The sequence below is a fragment of the Lytechinus pictus genome, chromosome 3, assembly GCF_037042905.1.
Source record: "Lytechinus pictus isolate F3 Inbred chromosome 3, Lp3.0, whole genome shotgun sequence".
NCBI lineage: Eukaryota > Metazoa > Echinodermata > Echinoidea > Temnopleuroida > Toxopneustidae > Lytechinus > Lytechinus pictus.
The window spans coordinates 60,198,956-60,223,275 of NC_087247.1; the positions used below are offsets into that span (position 1 = coordinate 60,198,956).

General features: G+C 35.7%; 1 protein-coding gene across 1 annotated transcript in view; it reads right to left on the bottom strand.

Annotated features, from left to right (window-relative positions):
• Nucleotides 1–24,017, bottom strand: part of LOC129255448 (tenascin-X-like) — a 101,709-nt gene extending 77,692 nt beyond the window's left edge. The window contains exons 1-7 of the mRNA XM_064097501.1: nucleotides 23,814–24,017; nucleotides 6,913–7,113; nucleotides 5,935–6,036; nucleotides 4,622–4,897; nucleotides 2,613–2,894; nucleotides 1,623–1,931; nucleotides 279–563 (exon numbers count right to left, since the gene is read on the bottom strand). Of these exons, the coding sequence (XP_063953571.1) occupies nucleotides 279–563; nucleotides 1,623–1,931; nucleotides 2,613–2,894; nucleotides 4,622–4,897; nucleotides 5,935–6,036; nucleotides 6,913–7,113; nucleotides 23,814–23,889 (1,531 nt within the window). The 5' untranslated portion in view covers nucleotides 23,890–24,017. The remainder of the gene's footprint in view (nucleotides 1–278; nucleotides 564–1,622; nucleotides 1,932–2,612; nucleotides 2,895–4,621; nucleotides 4,898–5,934; nucleotides 6,037–6,912; nucleotides 7,114–23,813) is intronic.
• Nucleotides 24,018–24,320: the final 303 nt, after the last annotated feature.

Sequence of the window (24,320 nt, forward strand, 5' to 3'; positions counted from 1 at the left end):
GTATGAATTTGGTGATCCCACCTCGAAGCTATAGAAAGTTATTGGGTGTACAACACAATTGTTGACGACGACGACGCCGACGCCAGAAATAGTGATACCTATATATGTCTCGCTCCGCTACGCAGGCGAGACAAAAATTGTGCTTAAATGACCCGTAACCTTCTGACATTTATACAATAACAATCAGATACTCTCAATTTCATGCAGTCAAAATCAATCCTTGTATGGTTTGCAAGGTTACATGTATTTCAAAACAAATTTATACAAAAAAAACTTACTAGTTCTAGCTCTTCTCCTTACAGGTTCACTGTTTCCAGAACTTGATCTAGAATACAAATTGACCTGATAATCTGTATCTGATGATAATCCTGTGATGTCTGCACTTGTTGTACCACGATCATAGTCTCTAGTAAATTGACGAGGATTAGAAGGAGGTCCAGCTTCCAACCTGTATCCAGTAACATCATCTCCTTCAGGTTCTTCCCACGTAACACCCAATGAATCATATCGACTCTTCACTTTAGTACCACTTGGACGGCGTGGGCCACGGCTTCGAGTTTCCCCTAAGAATATAAAATGATTGATAATTAATTAATCATCAAAAAGAAAAAGGTATATCAAGTACGATTCAACTTACTGCTGAAATATAAAAAGGCATAGTAAAATACAGCACTCTTTTGTATCTGTTGTCTCGTACTTGATAAATCATGAACACTCACAGCTTGTTTTGGCTGTTATCAAAATTATGGGCAAACATTATACCTCCTCAAATAATTTAAAGTTCCTAATACATATAATGCCAACTCTAAGTCTACTTTTAAACTGAAACTTGTTGCACATGATATCAAATAGAGACATGATATATACCACTACTTGCATGGATACACACCCAAATTCAGGGCATAGCTTTGGACCAGGGAGCAAATGCTGAAACTATTCTGTTTCTGAATTGTATGATTAAAGAATTAGCATCTATCATGATAAACTACACTCAAGATCCAAGAAAATGATAGACTTTAAACATTTTGTCACATCCTCATAGTCACCAAGGTACATGAGCTGGGACAAGGAAATTAATGAATCTAATATGGAGGCCTATAAATAAATTTCAGATGACAGTTCTATTTACGTGTCATAAATAGAAAAAGCAATTTGACAGGAAATGTAATCTGGGAAAATAAAGGCATATCAAGCTTACTCTGTTGTTTCACATTCTTATGACATCAAGAATCACAAGGAGGGCCTTATGCCCCCAAAGGAAATTCTGACCAATCTGATCCGGATTTAAATCGGGACAGTTATGAGTGGAATAACTTTAATGATCAAAATCAACTGAGTCTGTTTTTGTGGATGGTTTACACATTATTAGGCAGAAATCAATACAAAATAAGTGAAATATAACAAAGGTAATTCATTAGGATGGTGGCAACTGTAAGGATTTGACATCTCAGAAGAACACATAGAGGGCAAGCGAGGATTTCATCAAGCACTCACAGTGAAATGAGTAACATTTTATGAAACAAATGCTGGGTAATCTGCACTTATTTAGTCTGCTGGCTGTATAGTGGGTAGCATATATTTCCTAGTCATTCATAAAATACTTTTAAAACATCATAACTTACTAGGCCTAGTCCTAAATCCTTGTTGTATAGGCTGACTCTCCCCATCTGAATCATAAGACTTGATAGAAACTTGATAATCTGTATCTGGATCAAGTCCATCTTGCTTAATCCTCCTTCTGGCACTACTTGGAACACGTTGTGAGAACTGATTTGGGTTGGACTCCGGGCCCATGTTGACGATATAACCATCTACATCATTGGTTGCAGCTTCCCAGGTTACTGTTGCTCTATCAGAACCTTCTCTTATTTGCATCCCATTTGGAGGAGAATTTGATGCTCCCCCAGCTCCACCTATAGATGCAGCTGCTTCTATAAAAAGAATGATTTCATTGACTATAAAATGGGTTCACAAGAAAAGCCAATGCTGATTATGCAAGTCACAGGTGGACTCTAAATATTCATTGCAACCCTCCAGTCATGTACCTATAGCCCATAAAGATTGAAACACTAAATGAAAGCACGTTGCTTCAAAGAGAAACCATGGTAATGACTTTGGGGCATGCTCAAGAAAGCATGATTAATTGCTTTGATATCACTTCATTGGGATAATAATAATGGAGAAAAAAAATCTATAAGGAACAAAAATATATATTTAAAAAATAGTATAAAGATTGACAGTCCAGGCAATGACTCATTGATATCAAGAAAGGGAACTACTGATGAAATCATTTTTCTAATGTAAATTGATATACCAATCAGTTTTATAAATCAAATTATGCTCAAGTTTAAGTCTATGATGCTAATGGTGATGCAGACTGCTTGGGTATTCACAATTTCAAACATTTGGTGCTTATGCTTCAAGCTTATTACAAAACTGCAAATTTCTCTGAATGTGCAACACCACTACTATCACAACTGTAGCTGTGCATTAGTTGTACTCATGATAATGGAAGAAGTGAAATTGCAAGACAATTTCACACTCCATATTCAAAGTTTGTTTCATCTTTAAAATAAATATATGTACCAGATCCATAATCTGATGTCACTTACGTGTACTAATCTTGTCTGTGACAGCCTGACTGTTTCCAAACTCATTCTGAGCTGTCACAGACACAACATATACTTGATCAGGCTGGAGACCTGATACAGTGGTAAATCTTGCTGAGTTGTCTAAGTTAAGAGTCTGTTCAGTTGGATTAGAGTCTGGACCTACAGACACTTCAAATCCAGTCACACCATCCTGTTCCACACTATTATGAGCCCATTCTGCATCAATACTATCCGATGTAGATCTTAGGCGAAGATTACCAGGTGATGATGGTACAGGAGCATCTACAAAAATTAACAAAATGAGCAGAGAATCAGTTATCATAAAACAAATTTATCCAAAATTGTATGCTCTTTGTATTAGATAGATTCAATAATATATAACTGTCACATTCCATTATTCACCATACAAACATTCAATTTGTATATCCACAAGGGTTGATCAAGCATGTGAAAAAGCCTGTTTGCTGATTGTTTTTAAAGAAAGTGTAAATTGAAACATATTGAAAAGAGAGAATCTTTACATCCTTGTGGATTGGAAAGGATGGACAAGAGACTTGTAATAATTGGGAAATATATGTTAACAAACCAATACATCAACATCATGATTGAAAAACTATGCATTCCTTAAAGGGTACCCAAATAGACATACCAACAAATGTGTGACATGACTACTTTGGCAGAATTGAGAATCAAAGCATTTGAATACCTTTTAAACTTTTGCTTTTTGGCACTTTGTGCATTTGGTTGGTTCTTAGGAAAAACCACTACAAAAAAACTAGATTTCTCAACTACATGACCAGCCACCACAAAACCAACAATATGTCGCCAGGGAAGTTTCTCTGTAAATAACCAATTAGAAATTTGGTCTTTCAAAAATGAAAACAAAATGAAAATTAGCTTATCTGGAAGAATAATTCTCATCTTTCAAACTTCTTTGACACCATTTTAAACAATTTTTTACTGCTAGAAGTTTCATCAAGATTGCGTAGTTTAAATCTCTCATGCTTGAGTGAGCCCCAAACTTAAAACTTGTTTTCTCCTGAATTATTGGAGCTTTCATTGAATTTCTTCACCATTGCTCAAGTAGGCCTAATTGTGTGGGTTATTGTTAATCAATATTGGCAAATCCATTTTAGAGCTTTGATGCTTCCTTAAGAAAAAATAGAAATAATTAAGGTGATAGCATTTTAAGAGCCTTACCAGAATCTGGAGTGTTGGCACATACCTCTGCATATAACAACTTGAAGGTACAGAGTATAGTTTTTAATCATGAAAAATCAATATAGATGTTGAATAATACAATTTCTATGCACTTAAAATAAACTGTGTTTCTTTATTCAACGTCATCCCACAACTTTGGAACAACCTCTTGTTTTACATCAAAGAATAATAAGAAAGGATAAAGCTAATTCAAACAATTATACAAACAACACCTCTTAAACCATTTACCTGAATAATTTGATGTAATTGATTTATGTTTCCTATATTTCTTTTTTTTTTGTTGCCCTTGCATGCTGTTTTGTTTCTAATAACAATTTATGTAATTTCATATCTTTATGCAACTAAATGTATCTAATTTAATGTCACAGATCATTTTAAGTAAGCCTTCATTTTGTACTTAATTTTCGTGAACCTGCTACTATTGGATTTTATCAATCTTTGTACATCAATATCGGTGTCCGATCATAAAGGGCCTGCATCATATGATGTCAGCAGATATGATGTAACTTTGCAACAACTAAAATCTGAAAGGAAGAATTGGGATCCTTTCTTCATCTACCTTAAAGATACTAACTAGGTTTTAAAGCATTTCATCTATTTAATATGTTTTTACTATCCGTTTCCTGTTCATCTAATGTACATATAAATCATATTTAGCCAAAATCATTTTTAGCGCATGTCTACTTTAAGAAGCATAAGGATTGACAAGTAAAACTTGCACCATCCTGTCATTGATCATAACCTCTGATCCCTAGGTTTGTAAAGGGTTCTGAGAGGTATATCCATACCTGTTGTAGCACTGAATGTTTCAGCAGAACTCCTTTGTCCACCACTGACTGATTGGACAGCTACTTGATAGGTAGATCCAGCATCAAGTCCACTAATTTGAGCACGTTGTTCCCCTTGACTGACCTCCAGACTATTTTCATCCACTGAGTTCTTTCCATAGCTGATAACATAGCCATCAATTGGGGTACTGGGAGGGGTCCAGGATACATCAATGTTTGTCCCATCAGCTGAGCCTCGTACATTACCAGGTGGGTCTGGAGGGGGTACTTCTGGAGCTAGAAGGCATCAAATTGCAAGATGAACATAAAGTAATTTCTTCTGAATATTCTTGTAGCTCAATACCAACAACACGGGTTGCTTTTTAGAATACCTGACTCTTTCTTATATCAAATAATTTTTTATGATTTATAACTGATGTTAATTTTGATGCTGAAGAAATTCAAGAGAATCAAGACAATCAAATTCAATTGAAACCCAAGAATGGAAAATCTTTCCTATTCACAACTGCAACCAACTCTTGTTTACAGACTCAGGAGAGGAGACAAGACTGATATAAGTTTATGCATGGTTTCTGAGACCATACCATTGATATGCTTGTATATAGTAAGAAGGGATGACAAATGGCCATTCACAGAAGTTTTGGAAAGCTTAATGTAAGGAATTTCTTCTCTTTAAATTCAATAATTCTTGGAACAGTCTACCTGAACAGATTTCCTTAGCACTTTCAGTTCTAGTATGAACCCACCTGAAAAGATGCTGCTTTTGTATACCAATATTTGGGTAATAGTGGTCAAATGACCTTGATGGTTTTATTGTGCACATTACACCATAATAAGGATTTATTAAATCACTTGTATGAATATGATATCCTATTCTTATATAATCATGATTAATATTATAATAGTCCATTACGTCTTTGTTTCATGCATACTTCCCCTCAATTCTATTCTTCCTATCATCTACCTTTTTCTTTCATCTTAAAACTTTCTTAGAAATTGAGTTATAAATACAATGTATTATTCTTATACTACTACTACTACTACTACTACTACTTCGTCTTCTTCTTCTCCTCTTCCTTCTCCTTCTTCATCTCCTTCTTCTGCTTCTTCTGCTTCTTCTTCTTTACTTCTTCTTCTTCCTCTTCCTCCTCTTCTTCTTCTTCTTCTTTTTCTTCTTCACCCTTCTCCTAGCTCCTCCTCCTACTCTTCCTCTTCTTTTTTTTCCTTTTCCACAGACGATACATTATTCATAGCTTTTGACCAATACTAAAGCATAGTTTCTAGAATATATCTTGTAACAATAAAATACTTGCCATCATCTGTGCGAACTGGATTCCATGATGAAAATCCTCCAACCTTCCCATTGCTAGTGATAGTTGAAATTTTGAACATGTATGAAGTACCAGGAGCAAGATCTGAATAAGGAACATAAATAGTTTGTTATCATATCTTAGTGATATTTCATAAAACATATAGGAAACTTGACCATACTATGCCGGCACCTTTAAAAGAGAAGGATGAATATAGAGTAATTATTGTTCTGATAAGACAAGAATATCATTTTTATATTTGGGATCAACATTTATCCTCCTGTGATTGGTTGAAAGGGCTTCATGTTATTACGGGTACTTGCAATTATTTCAGAATGTTGGTATGATTAACGCTTCATAATTTCATACTATTTCGAAAATGAAATGACTTTTGTGACAACATTTCCCCAAATAGTATTTACTATTTGGGTATGACCTCACAGCGAATTTGAGGAACAGTGAATGTCTAAAGATGCATACAAGACAATACAATACAATGACCAGCTATCACTGTAAAGCTTAGAGCCTCTTCTTCCATTTTGTAAAACTACAACTCAGATGATTCCTTATATTCATGCATGAATGAGTAAGAATAATTTGAAGAATGGATACCAAATAGTCACTTGGCGGGTGGCATTTGGGTAACAAAGAAAATCCCAAAAGTTCAATATCTGATCTTTAATTTGATACAGCAATCAAAGAAAATGGTCTGTTTCCTTGAAATAATGCTTCAAATTTCCATATATTTTTATGAAACAAATTGTGTTTTCATGAAATTTCTCTTCTAAATACCACTAAAGGCTTAAAAAAACTTTAATTCTTAATATGAATTTTTCTTTCATTCCAGGAACTTATCGTGCATTATATAGAATATCTCTAATTGATTCATTGTAGAGAAAATAGATTTAAAAAATATAATAAAATTCTAAGCCAATTACTGTAAGAGGTGAGAGCTCACAAGTATTGATGTTCAATTCTCACCTGTTACTGTATATGATGTATCCGCAGGTACATCAATTTTCTTTCCTGATGAATCTTGTGTTCCCTCCACCTTGTAAAGAATCTTATAACCACTGATGTAATGACCACCAACAGGTAACTTTTTAGGAGCAGTCCATGAAAACGACACTGATGTTTGGGTGTGACCAGTGCTCCGTACATTGAGTGGGGGTCCAGCTTTCTCTGTTGAATAAGAAAAATCATTCATAGTTTTTTACAATTCACACTTGTGTATTGTGAAATGCACGAAAGCTAGGTAGTTGTGGGTGGGTGGGTGTGTGACAGGATTTTTTTTACCTGATCGCTAAGAAAGCATGATTGCTTGTAAGCAAGCAACCAGCAACGGCTTTAGGTCTTCACCAAGGGACCTGGTAATGAGGATGCCTTACCAAAGGGCACTAGTGCCCCAAGTGGAAATCGAACCTGGGTCACCGGAATCCGAAACCCCCGCCCTACCAACTGAGCTATCGCGCCTCCATGTGTGTGTGTGCATGGATCAAGGTGCAGTGGCCGAATGGTCTATTAAAGGTGCCTGACTAGACACTTGAAAGTCCAGTGTTTGATCCCAGCCATATGGCACCTATTCATGGGAGCAAGGCATATTTAATCAACAGTAGGCCTACTCTTTTCTCATGACTAATGATATGCATTCGTGGTAACTATATGTGCAAAAAAGTGTATGTTAGTGAGAGAGAGAGATTTACTTTACTTGTATATATTAAATCATTTTTGAAAGTTCTTTTGAAAGAAGATCTCTAATAAAAAAAAAATATTTGGAAAGTCTGTGTGTGCATGTATGTGTAAGGGTGCACACACTTGTTTAGCCATTTTTTTAAGGAGATCACAAAAGCAAATCGTGAAAAAAAATTGCCAATTGTGATTACTGCATGTATATTTGCAAAGTCACCCTGATAATATTGTATGTAATCATAAAACTAGCACATCAATGATGTGGAGCTCATCCGGCATCTCACAAAGAAATTAAACACAATTTGTTGACACTGTAGTGAATTACATTGGTGACATAAATTGAGGAAACAGAATTGAACTTGATGAATAAATGACAGAGATCAAGAAGCAGTTTTTTGTGATTTATGAATCCGTTTTGTGTGAATAAGCATAAATGGTTTTCTAGTCAAAATTTCTAAATTCTGTGTAGAACCTAGCTTGGTGAACCTCATGTAGCTCTCAGATGGAACAAAAAAAATCAAAATCGGTCAACAAATAAATAAGAAACATTTTTGTGAGTTTTGAAAAATATGCATAAATTAGCATATTTAAGGACGTTCCACAGTTAAAGTGAAATCCATGTCATTTTCACCAAACTTTGCACATAGATACTTTAGAACCTTAATATTCGAAATATGCAAAAATTAACATAGGTCCATGTGCTTGATTTTTTGCTATAGAGCTTCAAAGTTCACCCAAATTAATGTCTTTAAGAATTACGCATTCAAAAGAATTTGGCATTTTTAGACCGCCCAAGATTACTACAATGAGTTTAAACCTCTATTACTCAGTCAAAATACATGAAAAAGTCATCAAATTTCGCAAGAGACTTAATTATTGTATTGTTAGAATGGAGAATATATTTATAGTGCAATTTGTTTGCAATATTAAGTTTAACAGCACTGTCAGTTCTTAAAAATGGCGTAAAAGATAACAAAATCCCAATCTAAAAAATGTAAAATTTCAGTAACACACTACAAACGTACAATAAATGCTGCACTTTATTCAAAATCCATGTCATTTTCACCAAAATTTGCAGAGTTGTAGAGGAAGGTATACCTAAGAGGTACAAACATTAAAAAATAGGGGTTCATGTGCTTGTTTTTAAACTATCTGCATTTTTATTAGAGCAAATGTGCTTTTTAAAACACCAAAAATGCGCCGAATGCTTAGTATCTATGTGAAGAAAAAATCAAAACCACTCTACCATTTATTCAAACTCGGGGTAATATTCGTGATTCTTGGCAGCACTGCAGAGTAAAGTATTTTGAAATTGTAGAGAATATTTTTTTGAATGGTCCATGGAATAACTCCATTTTTTATCTTCATGAAATAACGCATCGGATCTGCAGTTAAAGTGCAGAAGATGAGAAAAACCAGCTCATACCCGCAGTTAATTAATCACCTGTTCATCCATTGTGACGTCAGCGCGCAGAGTGTAAACTATGCGCAGATCATAATGCGCACAAACATAACTGTGGAACGTCCTTAATGAGTTTCAAAATTCTGTGTAGAAATTTTGTATCCCAACCTAGAGCTATCATATAAAGCAAACAAAATTGAAATTGATCAAAAAGAAATTGATCAAATGAAGGAGAAAAAGCATTTTTGGGGGTAATTTATGAATAAATTTTGCATAAATTAGAACAATTTTCTAGTCAAAAATCTGTTTGGAAGTTTGGTGACCCTCATGAAGCTCTACCAGATGGAAGGAAAAAAAATCAAAATCGGTCAACAAATAAATAAGAAGCATTTAATGTGAATTTTGAAAAAAATGCATAAAATAGCATTAAAAAATTTCAAGTCAAAATTTCAAAATTCTGCGTAGAAGTTTGGTGAACCTCACGAAGCTCATCGGTCAACAAATAAAGAAGAAACATTTTATGTGAAGTTTGAAAAATATGCACAAATTAATTCAGCATAAATTAGCATATAAATTTTTCTAGTCAAAATTTCAAAATTCTGCACATGGAGAAGTTTGGTGAACCTCATAAAGCTCTACCAGATCAGAGCAAAATGATCAAAATCAGTCAACAAATAAAGAAGAATCATTTTTGTGAATTTGGAAAAAATTTACACAAATTAGCATATTTAATGAGTTTCAAAATTCTGTGTAAAAGTTTTGAATCCCCCACCTAGTGCTATCATATAAAGCAAACAGAATGGAAATCCGACTTGAAATGACGAAACAAGCATTTTGAAATTGTGGACGGATGACAGACGACGGACACCACGCCACGGCATGAGCTCATCCGGCCCATGAGCTAAAAATGCTTTGCGTCTCATAATATTACAGGACGATCACCATCAAACAATCAATAACCCACATTTTACATTCAACTCTAAACCACACATTTGCAACTCCAGAATTCCATAAGTTGTGGGAAACTGTAAACAATATTTAATCTATGCTTGATCGGAAAATAAGATTTGTAAAGTTGGTCATAAGCTCAAATAAATCAATAATTTTGGCAAAATGATTTGGCCTGTCCTTTTCTTTTGGCATTTTATCAAGAAAAAAAGTAATACTCAGCATAATATACTCAGCAACATTTAGTTGAAATTTGAAAACCTCTGAGGCTTCAAATTTCAACTAAATGTGCCAATGCCATTGAGCAAAACTTAATGTTTCATAAAAGTATATACCCAGTATAATTTTAACTGATTATAATGATAATGATAAGAATACATCTAAAAATAATGAAATAGTATTGATAATAATAATAATAAGTAACAATAATAACAGCAAATAACTTTAATAAGGTAGCACATATTGATTAGTTTCATGGAGCATCAAATTGCAATTAAATCAAGCTGCGTAATTGCGCATTACAAGAAAGTTGAGTTGCAATTAAACTCAAATCAACTACATGTACAAATTTTCATTAATCAAAGAACTTAATTGTGCTTGATTTTGGAAGTTATGCTTGATTTTGAACTGAAAATAGCTTTTTGGAGTACTCCACAAGTGTTTTTAAAAATCCCCCCCTAAAACACAGAAACAAACAAAAACCCAATAAAGAATGGTATGTCTACAGGATTTTCAGGGGATCTAACATTTATAAGGATATGGGTACAAGAGTTTTTTTAATGCTATTTTGGCCATTTTCCCCCATTTTATTTATAAATCTTTCATTGAATCTTTCCCCATATTAAGGGATTCATTAACATCAGTTAAGGAATTAAAGAGGTGCATCTCCTATTTGTGTAACATAGCCTTCCTACGTACCCTTGATCTACAGTGGCTTGGTTTCTTTGCCATACAGTAGATTACTTGCTAAGGATATCTCTTTATGTCTGTTCTTTATTTCCTCATCCGTTTCCTTTTCCTTTTCCCCACATGTGCAGGAATCACTCATCTATATTGCTGTTCCAACACACTGAATGTGTTAAAATGTGAAATTTTGCAACATGCTTTACAAATAATGCATTTGCTCGGCCATCTCCACTTTAACCCCCCCCCCAAAAAAAAAAAAAAAAAAAAAACTAGTTTATTTGGTGCTGTCTCAGTCATGGTGGCTAACCTTACAGACAGGAGACGTAACCAACGAACGTAGAGGGCAGCAACACTTTGCAGTATTGCTTTTAGGAAGGTCCACTCCGCTCAGATTTTGTGACCATTTTCTCCCAGAGCACTTTTTTGGAAGATTGTAGAGTTGATTTTTTTTCGTTTGTTCAATTTTACTATTTTTTATTGATAATAAAATCTCCAAGAAAATATGTTAAATAATATTATTTTAGCATATTTTTATTTTTTGTTAATTGTAAGACAAAAGGTAATCATGATTCTTGTAGTTTACATAGCAATAAAAATACAAAGACTGATGACATTTGTGTTACCGTTCTTCTGCTTCATTTCGCTGCCCCTACCAAATCTACACAAGCTAACGCCAGACACCTCGGTGCGCGTACTACGCTGTGTGAATGATGCTCACTGCACTGGCATAATAATCATCGACGCGACTCGACTTAGCTAGATATGGACTTGAAAGATATAGACTTGGTCTGTCATTGATGTGGCACTATGGCGGATGAGTAACGATAAATATTCAAGGTTAGAATTTAGATTTTCACTTACAGTGTAGATTGTAGTCTGAAAATCTAAAATAATTATGCTATATCCACAAATCCAACCCACATTTTGCAATCCATCAGGCAGGATCGAATACGACCACTAAACAGCAAAGCCAAGTCCCAGTCTAACGTTAGACATAATATTAGACAGAAATTATCTGGTTCAGTATCGAGCTATGTATATTCCGACGGTTCTTGACTTGAGACGAACTATCACGGGGCGAAGGTCTATGTCACATCTACTATTTTAATTCTATAATTTTACAAAAATTTGTGTTAGCATATGCATGCAGCCCACCGTACCCTACCTCAGCACCGACCGGCCCGGGGCGCCGGCGAGGTCATGCCAGCCATGGTGCTTGTATACTCAAGAGGCGGTGCTGGATTGTGTAGGCGCATTATGGTGCAGCGAAATTTAGATGAAGACGTATCAACCTCACGTATACTTGTTATCATATTGATATGCAAAGTCATAAAACTGTTGTCACCACCATGCAATATTTTATGAAAAATACAGGAACAAGTATTTCATATTTTTAAGCATGATATTTGATGTAAAAACATTTCAAACAAAAATAATGATAAAGAGGAAATGAAAATAAATCAACTCTACAATCTACTAAAAAAGTGCTCTGAGAGGTTTTCGGTGGTCACAAAATGACTTGGCTAAATCCGGGTGAAATTAGCAGACTGGTTTATTTATGACAGAATTTATTCCTGGTTTACTGAAGATGTACAAAAAAATTGTGACAATAATTTAGTGATATATTATTTTAAGAATGTGGTACATTATTATTCATTTTTTAATGTATTTTTTTTCTTCATTGTTTTAATCTACTATTGTCATAATCTATTAGTTTACCTCTATTTTGCTGTCACTCCGTGAGTGTATTGTATCGGATCATGGTTTCGTTGGCATGACTACCAAATTGTTCGCGCACTTCATTTGTATGCGCGTATCGAGTGGACCTTCCTAATAGCAATACGCTTGTGTGTTGCTGCCCTCTACGTTCGTTGGACGTAACATAGTAATTGGTAAAATAGGCCTTCCAGCCTGGGGGGGGGGGGGGCCACTTACATTGACGATTGGATACCATGCGTGACCTAAAAAACACGTAAAAGGGATGTCTTTTTCAAGATAGGGCACGTTACGTACGTAATGTAATAAGGGTGTAAAAAACACTAAAATGATGAAAAAAGGGTATCTATTTTGCAAAGAAAGCTACATGTTTAGGGTCAAATTTGCGAGTTTAAAAAGACAAAAATATTATGTAAAGGATGTACTTTAGTTTTTGCACAACAGTCAACACTACTTGTTTAGAGTCCGATTTGCGCGAGGTGTGGGAGGTGGGGCCGTACCAAGCCCAATATGATGTAGGTAAAGGTAAAACCGACGTCTGTGACATTAAAATATCGCTGTACTTCTTAGGGGTTCAATTCATTGCCAATGGTATCGTTTTGTTCCCAATACTTGCTAAGGGTAGGGTGTCACACACCAATACTTGTTAAGGGGTGCATTTTCAGAATATGGAAAATACTACTTTAGGGTGATTTTCGGGACCCCATGGTCGCACATGGTATCCACTTGTCGATGGAAGTGGCCCCCCCCCCCCCCAGGGCCTTCCAGCTTGGCATTGATACACAAAAAAAGCTGCAAGTAACCAAATTACAAAAAAAAAACAGAAAAACACCCCAAATACTACAATTTTAGAATACAAACCGGCCCTTGAATTTTATTCATTCACTTATGGAGTTTCATCCAACCAAATTTTGTTTTGAGGTATGTTTTCACTAGCAAAGCGTAGAATGCCCACCAAATTAAACACATGAAAATAGATGTATATATATCTATTTGAATTAAATAATGATTAACTAATTCAGACGGGCAAATAATGTTTAAACTCAATGCTGCCCTTGCGAAGGCTTCAAGAATAATAGTCTCCCCTTCCTTTATTGCTCATGTCAGATCGACACTCCGCAGGTAGTATACATAATTACTATCATTCCCAATGTCTAGCAATCCTAGCACATTCACACCTAAAACCCCTTTCAAACCTTCAAGGATGCAACACGGATCATCCTGGATCTCAGTCCGTGGTTATCCAGGGTGCCAAATTGATATTTTCTACCATTGCCAGAGTGAATACGGATTTAAATGGGTATTTACACGGAAATGTAAGGAAAAGTGCAGTTTCTTCAGGAATAGACAAGGTAGCACCAGGGATCTGCTTGATAAGCTACCAGGAGTCAACACAGAATACATGGATGTTACTGGTCCTAATTACACGGACCTTCGCAGTGGCTTACGGTCTCTACTGGGATATCTCTTGAGCATTGGCAAAGATTGAAGTTTCCTTCATTTTTGCAACATCTGAAGCGTACACATACATGGTCATGAACACGGACTATTGTTCATATATGCAAACAATGGGAAAATTTCGACCCCGGATATAGTCGGTATTAACAAGGACCTCACGATTCTTTCAAGGATGCATTCGGTAGCTACACAGATGTACAAAGTGCATGGCTACAAGGATGAACACAGATGATTATCTGTCCCTGTACTCCGGGATGAAAAATTGAACATGTTCAATTTTTCTCCCGAATATGCCGATACATCAAGGATGGCACCGGATGAGTAGCAAGTGTGCACATGGTTATCCCAGACTTTACACAGATGACCCCGGATTGAAAATCTGGTATGATCCGTGTTGGATCCATGAAGGTGTGATTTACTTGAATTTGGAAGTGATTGGAACTGTGTACAAGATCCCAAGCTAGATACCCAAAGTTGTTCACAGGCTTATAAAAAATGTAAAGGGTTACAAAATATTAAGAATAAATTTAGTCCAAGTGATGTACGGAGAAAATGGCATCCACTCGAAAAAATTCACCTGGCGTTAATCATTGTTGGGTACATGTATATATCATCTCGACCTGATTACTGGTTGATTTCTTCATCATTGTATTGTAATATTCGAAGTACTGATATCAGACCTGCAATCAAGTGTGATCATCATACATACAAATATAAATAAAAGTGTGATCACTGTGCTATTTCACTTTAATTGAAGACAGAAAGTGTTAAGAGAGTGCATTAGGGGGGTATAGAAATTTAACAATTCATTATTGTATGATTCTGACTTTAGGAACAAAATTAAGAATATTATAAAATCTACATCATTTCAATACTATATGAGTGCAAGAACCAAGTGGGATATGTGTAAAATTAGAATTTGAGAATTTACCATGAAATTCACAAAACAAAAAGGAAATGAAAAAGACAGAATGGTATAAAAGAATGTACGAATAATACATGTTATTGTGCAGGAATGTTGATAGTGGTAATTACGATAGAAATGATATATAAATAAGTGTTTGGTTCCACAAAATCATAAAATAACCTTAACAAGTGGAACGCCTCTGGCAGTCTCGCCTGCATTACGTGATTTAATATAGCAGCAGTGCTAACTTTGAAAACTACTATAAAATAATCATTCACAAAAACACCATTCATATACTGACATAATACCACGTTCATTGACCATAAATGACAATTTGAACGGTGACTTAAGACTTGTCAACTACACCCATGTCCACATTTCATTCACTCTATCTATAAACTTTCAAAGTTATGATGGGGTTTCAACAAATACCCCCAAGACGGCCAAAGTTCATTGACCTTAAATGACCATTGACCATGGTAATGTGACCTGAAACTCGCACAGGATATTCAGTGGTACTTGATTAACCTAATGTCCAAGTTTCATGGACTAGATCCATAAATTTTCAAAGTTATGATGGTAATTCAACAAATAGCCCCAACTTGGCCAAAGTTCATTGACCCTAAATGACCTTTGACATTGGTCACGTGACCTGAAACTCAGGCAGGATGTTCACTAATACTTGATTAACCTTATGTCCAAGTTTCATGAACTAGATCCATAAATTTTCAAAGTTATGATAGTAATTCAACAAATACCCCCAACTTGACCAAAGTTCATTGACCCTAAATTACCTTTGACCTTGGTCACGTGACCTGAAACTGAGCAGGATGTTCACTAATACTTGATTAACCTTATGCCCAAGTTCCATGAACTAGGTCCATATAATTTCTAAGTTATGATGTCATTTCAAAAACTTAACCTTCGGTTAAGATTTTAAAAATAATTCTCCCAACATGGTCAAAGTTCATTGACCCTAAATGACCTTTGACCTTGGTCATGTGACCTGAAACTCAGGCAGGATGTTCAGTAATAATTGATTGACCTTATGTCCAAGTTTCATGAAATAGGTAAATATACTTTCTAAGTTATGATGTCATTTCAAAAACTTAACCTTAGGTTAAGATTTGATGTTGACGCCGCCGCCGTCGCCGTCGGAAAAGCGGCGCCTATAGTCTCGCTCTGCTATGCAGGCGAGACAAAAACAGACATATTGAAGCTTTTTGACATGCGCTCATCAGAGTTAAATCGCATGAATGACTAGAATGCTAGAACGAAACAATATATTATAGAACCGAAAGAGACATTGGAGCTGCATGTGATTGGCTGTCAAGGTTAACAATTTAGGCTTAGTAACAACCATAAATTGAAGCGAAGCAACTAAAATAATGCAAGCACACTGCACAAACCTTCTTAAAGACACCAGTCTTTGGACCCAAGAAATTCCCAATCTATCTCAAACTGCCGTGGCAAGGGAAAGCTTCCCAAAAGTTTGAGATGCAAATCAAGAAAGCAATATCTTGTGCCTTCCTTGGCGTTAAAGTGCACATGGTATTTACCACACACAAAATGATCTTGGCTGTTCGAAAGGATGTGCTCCCTATCTCAAACTGCAGTAATGTTATTTATGAGTATAATCTTGTTCACTTACTAAAATTTGTCCTTGAAGGCCTTGACAAACCTGGCCATTACACCTATCTAACTACTATTGATTTTACCAAGGCCTTCGACAGAGTAAATCATTCCATTGTAATCAGGAAGCTTATTCTTTTGGATGTTCGTAGGTCAATCATTCCAATTATTTGCAGTTTCCTGACTAATCGAACCCAGTGTACTAAAGTTAATAAGTGTTACTCCCCTCTGGTAGAAGTATCCTGTGGGGTGCTGCAGGGTACCAAGTTAGGTCTCGTTTTATTTATTACACTTGTAAATGATGGTGTATGCGAGTTGGATTCCAGATGGAAGTACGTTGAGAGAAATAGTTAAACGTAACGGAAATCCCTCTTTACAATCGTCACTTGATTGTCTCTCAAAATGGTGTGCTGATAATGATGTCCTCCCAAAACCATCTAAATGTAACCTTATGCCCATATCCTTCCTCAGAAACTATGTACCCCGTATTGATTTCCACCTTAACTTAACCCCACTCAAAGTTGTCGAAAATATCAAGCTACTAGGAGTTACACTTCAAAACTATCTCAAATGGAACCTAAACATTGAAGAAATCATTACCAAATCATCACGTAGGTTGTACACCCTCTGTATCCTAAGGAAATCGAAGGCAAGTTTGACTGATATGGTGACTGTATACACAACATATATTAGGCCGATTCTCGAATATGCTTCCCCTATCTGGCACACTTCTATCACAATCAAAGAATCTGATAGACTGGAATTTGTTCAAAAGCGGGCACTCAAAATAATTGTAGGATATGACATTCATTACTCTGATGCTCTGATAATGAGCAAACTCACCTCACTATCTTCCAGAAGGGATTCACTTTTATTAAATTTTGGACAGAAAATGATGAACTCTGATAATCATAAACACCTACTTCCAACACCAAGGTCCGTTTCTTGTACTAGACAATTACGCAACATGACTGGTTTCCCCACAATAAAATGCAATACTGAAATATACCATAAATCCACCATTCCTCACCTTACAAAGATATTGAAGTAGTTTTCTGCAATTCCTGTTTTTTAGTTATAGGCCTATATATAGCCATTCCCTTTGTCACCATGTCAGCCTACATTCCTTCAATCTCCTTTTTTTGTCAGGTTTACTATGTAAACTTACTTTTTCCTTATTTTTTTTCTCCCTATCTTGGCTTCGTTCTCCCTCTTCCCTCTCTCTATTCCCTTTCCTATAGCGCTATTCTCTTTACCTATTTGAGTCCTTTCCCTTACACTTATCTAATTTTATTTCCTTCTCTGTCCCTCTTCCTTTCTTTACATCCTTTCTTTAGCTTTCTATCGTTTTTTTGTAGTACAGGCCTACGTACATGGAATATTTGAAATGATCACAGTTATTGTCTTGCTAAGATGTATTATACTAATTGTTCTCATGTTGAATGTATATATATATATATATATATATATATACATATAATTCATATTGTATCTCCTATAGGATATTCATATCTTCATGTAGTGTCAATCATAATTGACAATATGTTGTCATCTATGTTCTTCATGTCACTCTCCTCTTCTTCACCACTTTCTGTTTTCCTCTCTACCTTACTCAATTTTCTCTTTCTATTTGGAGGTCATACACCCTTTCTTCCTCTTTCTTTCCATAACTCTCATTTCTCAATCTCTCTTCCTCTCTCTCCCTCTTCCCCTATGCTTATTTCTCTCTTCCTTTATCTTCTATTTATGAGATACATCTTTTAATTGGTTTGCGTCATTTTAGTTGCTTCGCTTCAATTTACGGCTGGTACTATTCCTAAATTGTTTACCTTGACAGCCAATCACAGCTTGCCGCTTAGCATCCATTGTCTTTTTCAGTTCTATTTAATATTGTTTTGCTCTAGCGTTTGAGTCATTCATGCAATTTTGCTCCGACGAGTGCATGTCGAACAGCTTCAGTATGTCAGTTTTTAAGACTATTTTACGAGAAACGATAAAAAGATGAACGATCTGAAAACAGATATTGAAAATGGCATACGGTACACATCTATGTAGCTCATTTGTTAGATCTCACCAATGGTGGATGGAATTTGGCAACTAATCAAACATTATCTCACTTTAGTAAAGAAAAATGGAAAACAAAAAGAAATTGACTGTATAAATAAGAATGGAAAATAAATACTGGTAATGAAATTTTTCTTAAAGAAATAACAAAATATCACAAAGATTTAAAAATCTTTTAGTGCACATTCTGAAATAAAAAGGTATCTAAACATTATTAAACTTCTCTTTCTGAGGAAGATGCACTGATTTGTGAAGGTCCAGTAACAGAAAAAGAAGCCTTAAAAACAATGAGAAATAACAAATCTCCCAGCAGTGATGGACTGACTGCTGAATTCTATCAGTGTTTCTGGGATGATCTGAAGTATATGTTGATCGACAGTTTAAATGAAGGCTTTGAAAATCAAGAGTTGTCTCAAAGCAAGAAACAGGCCGTTATTACGTACATTGTTGAATAAACAAGTGGAACGCCTCTGGCAGTCTCGCCTGCATTACGCGATTTAATATAGCAGCAGTGCTAACTTTGAAAACTACTGTAAGATAATCATTCACAAAGACACCATTCATATAATGACATAATACCACGTTCATTGACCATAGATGACATTTGAACGGTGACTTAAGATTTGTCAACTACACCCATGTCCACATTTCATTCACTCTATCCATAAACTTTCAAAGTTATGATGGCAATTCAACAATTACCCCAACATGGCCTAAGTTTATTGACCTTAACTGACCTTTGACCTTGATTTTGTGACCTGAAACTCACAAGGGATGTTCAGTGATACTTGATTACTCTTATATCCCAAGTTTTATGAAATAGATCCATAAACTTCAGAGTTAGAATGGTATTTCAACAAATACCCCCAACACGGCCAAAGTTCATTGACCTTAAATGACCTTTGACCATGGTCATGTGAGCTGAAACTCGTACAGGATGTTCAGTGATACTCGATTACTCTTATGTCCAAGTTTTATGAACTAGATCCATAAATTTTCAAAGTTGGGATGGTAATTTAACAAATACCCCCAACACGGCCAAAGTTCATTGACCTTTAATGACCTTTGACCATATGGTCATGTGACCTGAAACTCGTACAGGATGTTCAGTGATACTTGATTACTCTTATGTCCAAGTTTTATGAACTAGATCCATAAATTCTCAAAGTTATGATGGTAATTCAACAAATACCCCCAACTTGGCCAAAGTTCATTGACCCTAAATGACCTTTGACCTTGGTCATGTGAGCTGAAACTCAAGCAGGATGTTCACTAATACTTGATTAACCTTATGTCCAAGTTTCATGGACTAGATCCATACATTTTCAAAGTTATGATAGTAATTCAACAAATACCCCCAACTTGACCAAAGTTCATTGACCCTAAATGACCTTTGACCTTGGTCACGTGACCTGAAACTCGAGCAGAATGTTCACTAATACTTGATTAACCTTATACCCAAGTTTCATGAAATAGGTCCATATACTTTCTAAGTTATGGTGTCATTTCAAAAACTTAACCTTCGGTTAAGATTTTGAAAATAATTTTCCCAACATGGTCTAAGTTCATTGACCCTAAATGACCTTTGACCTTGGTCATGTGACCTGAAACTCAGGCAGGATGTTCACTAATACTTGATTAACCTTATGTCCAAGTTTCATGGACTAGATCCATAACTTTTCAAAGTTATGATGTCATTTCAAAAACTTAAGCTTAGGTTAAGATTTGATGTTGACGCCGCCGCCGCCGTCGGAAAAGCGGCGCCTATAGTCTCGCTCTGCTATGCAGGCGAGACAAAAATGGGCAGTGAATATCGTGTGACTCATTTCCTTTGGCACAAATTCATTGTTAGCAAATTTTTAATTTTCTAAATTGAAAAAGGCATTTCCAAAAGCATGGGTACATGGAATAGAAATACAGACTACACCAAAGATAAAACAGAAATTTTAATGTGAAATATTTGAAATATCATCTGGTGATGTCATTAAAGTAACTTGAATGAAAGCAAAACATTTTTATTCATTACTGAATGAATCAGAACAAGAGAATGTGGTGGGAGGAAATTTGTCAACTGCCAATAGATTATAAATGGAAGCACATATAGATTTTAAGTTGAAAAATATTAGAGATAATAAAGACAATTTAATTTCAAATTGTTGCACAATATTTTGCCTTTCAAAGATAATATTTTTGAATGGAAGATCTCGTCAAATATTATTTGCTAATTTTGGAACGAACCTGAATCATGGACTCACATTTTGTTAAAGTGTCTCCAAGTAGCTGATTTTGGGCGAAGGGTTCATAAATTGATATCAAATTGGTTTCAAAAAGCTATTTAGAAGAAAAAGTTATTGTAATTGCTTTTAACATCGGTGAGTCTAAATTTACTTTGATTAACCAATTATTACTTAAAGGGGAAGTTCACCCTGACAAAAAGTTTATTGTAAAAATAGTAGAAAAAATAATAAAAAATACTGCTGAAGGTTTGAGAAAAATTCATCAAAGAATTAAAAAGTTATTATAATTTCAATAACTTGATTTGTGACGTCATATGCGAGCCGCATTCCTACATAGCGAATGGTAAAAAATCAATGAAATTTCATTTTCTCAGAAAATTGAAAATGGTTTTCACTGTACCTTTTGTATATCAATATGCAAATCATTTCACACCCAATCATGAATAGAAAACAAAATTAAGTCATCAGGAACCATACAAAATTTGAAATTTATGCATTTTATATTCCATAACATATGGGGCAGCTGCTCGTTTATGACGTCACAAATACAAAACTTTGAACTCTAATAACTTTCTTAATCTTTAACGGATTTTCCTCAAACCTTCACCAATATTTTTTATTATTTTTTCTGCTATTTTTACAACAAAGTTTTCTTCAGGGTGAACTTCCCCTTTAATGCACAATATGCAGTTTACAAGGTATATAATTATATTAAATTACTTTAGCAATAAATTGTTTAATAGTCAATTTGAATGGGGTTTAAAAATGATTTCAGGTTATGTTAAGTGGAAAAACAAAAATAAGAAAGATGTATTAGGAGAACTTGATAAGTTTCTATTCCTGATATTCTTACCCATTCTGCATCTGTATATACTCACCTTTTTCTTCTACACCTGTTGATTAATTTTGAGTACATTATATTGTTATTGTTATATTAATTATTAAATGTTTGTTATTTAATTTTTCCTCAGAAGAGGAAAAGAAAAAACTTTTTTTTTTCTTACCCATGTAGGCTTAGTCACACCTCGGGTAATTTTCTAGAGCTATGTCAAAGAAAAGCACCAAGTGTATAGACTCTAAGCCTCCTTGAAAATACAATTGGTACCATATAGCAAAATGCCCCAAAAATGTGTATTTTGTTTCATATTGGGGTATAAATGGCTGATAATGAACACCTCTACAAAAGAATAAAATAGGGGCCAAATTCTGTGTTGCAGAAGATCATCACCTCGGGGGGGGGGGGGGTGCACTCACATATATTGGTGGTACGGGGACGTGCTGCTTCGATGACCCCCTTTTTCAGACTTAGTTTTCAGTTCTCTAGATACTCCGAATGACAAAAGTTTCGTTCAGAAGCCGCCTCGCCCCGCTTGCAAGACCTCCATTACGAACATCTCAGTTCCCCAACCCTGCAAAGTGTCCAGCGAGAGCTGGATTCACATATATTGGTGGTACGAGGACGTGCCGCTTCGATGACCCCCTTTTTCAGACTTAATTTTCAGTTCTCTAGATTCTCCGAATGACAAAAATTTCGTTCAGAAGCCGCCCCGCCCCGCTCGCAAGACCTCCATTACAAAACATCTGTTCCCCAGCCCTGCAAAAAGTGTCCAGTGAGAGCATCGCATGCGAGAGCTGCACGCACGGCTTCACAACTCTCTCCTAAGTAGCCGCTAGCAGCTACATTGTACCTTCAGTACCTCGATCCTGTTCCATAGCCCGGTTCCATAGACCCTGTCTTTCACACCGTTCGGTATATATTTAGTTCCCAAATCCCTGTATTTTATCCTTATAGTCAGTTCCTTAGACCCCAATTTCAGAGTTTCGTGAGGCACACCCCCCATCAAAAAATAATTTGAGTGCCCCCCCCCCCCTGGACCTACAGTAGCCTACCGTGATCCCGTTCCGTAGACCTTGTTCTTCACAACGCCTGGTATATATTTAGTTCCCAAATCATAAGACCCCATATTTTCCCTTATAGTCAGTTCCTTTAATAGCCCCCCATTTCAGGGTTTTGTGCATGAGGCACACCCCATCAAAATATAATTTGAGTCCCCCCTCCCCCCCGGGTCATCATCTGTAAGTCATACCTTTGCCCAGGGGGGGGGGGCGGTCAAATATATTGCTGTACACTTGCGTGACCAAAAGAACGTGTTTAAAGGGGTGTTTTTACAGTTTTGGACGCGGGCCGCGCATACACTCCTTAAGGGTATCAAAAACACTGATTTAAAAAAAAGGGTTGTTTACTTGTTTTGAAAGACTGGTCAATGGTCCATCATGGGGTCAAAGTTATATTTAGGGTATTCCAAAGCTTTTTTTTTAAGACTAGCTAAACGTACGTGTCTACGGTATGTTTTTTCCCCAAGCTTTTTCCCCGGGGTCATATTCTGGCGAGCTTGTTTATAGGGGCCAAATTGTGTAAATGAAGCCCGCGAAAAAACTTGTTTAAATTTAGGGGGTAATTTTGCACACAGAGAAAAACTTGTTTAGAGGGTGTTTGGAAATAATTTGGTCCCATCACGCATGTGTACAGCAATACATTTGACTGCATCCCCCCCCCCCCCGGACCTTTGCGCACACTTGGCTATATATTATCTTTCTTCAGCTTCATCTATCTATTCATCTTAAATTCTTAGTCTTACTTGTCGATAACAAAATCTAAATGTTTGACTAACAAGGAAAGACCCTATGTACAAAGTTGAAATAAATAGGCCTATAAAGCATATGGATGCAGCGTGTATAAATTGAATTGCTAGTTCGATTAGTTAATCATGTCAAGTCTAACTTAAGTTTAATAAGAATTGGCCTAACAAATAGCATAGCAAAGACAAGTTAGGGAAACTGGGGGAACTGAGTTTGGTATCTAAAACTAATTCTTTTAAACGACTCATCAAGTAAAAACTCTAAATCTCGGTATTATACTTACTCCTCTGTCCCTGCACAGAAACTATCATACATGAAAGAACAATTGCCCATAATAGTCCGAATTTAGAGACCTCCATGTTGATGAGTTGGTTTAGAACATTGGAGCTGGAATTTGCTCCTTCCCTGCCCCTGTCACCTCCGCTGTAACTGAAAGGAGTGAAGAGCAAAACTTTGGTACACAACAGCTGATCGTCTGCACCTGTGCTTTCCGTGAAAATGACAGGTAGACAAGTTTATGGACGACTACATTTTCTTTAGGGGTGTGCAAGTTATTAACTGCTTAATAAAAATGTCTACATAATAGAACCTTAATAAATGAGATGTAGTCTTATTTATATCTACTCTGATTATTATTTCTTTGAATAATGTTTATCAATCATCATTATTTACTTGAGTCATAAATTCTTTTGATTTTTCTCTTTATATTTCATTCTTAATATCGTATAGGTCCATGGTTGTACATACCCCGTCAAACGTATCAATGGTCAACTCCATCAAAGAACAGAGT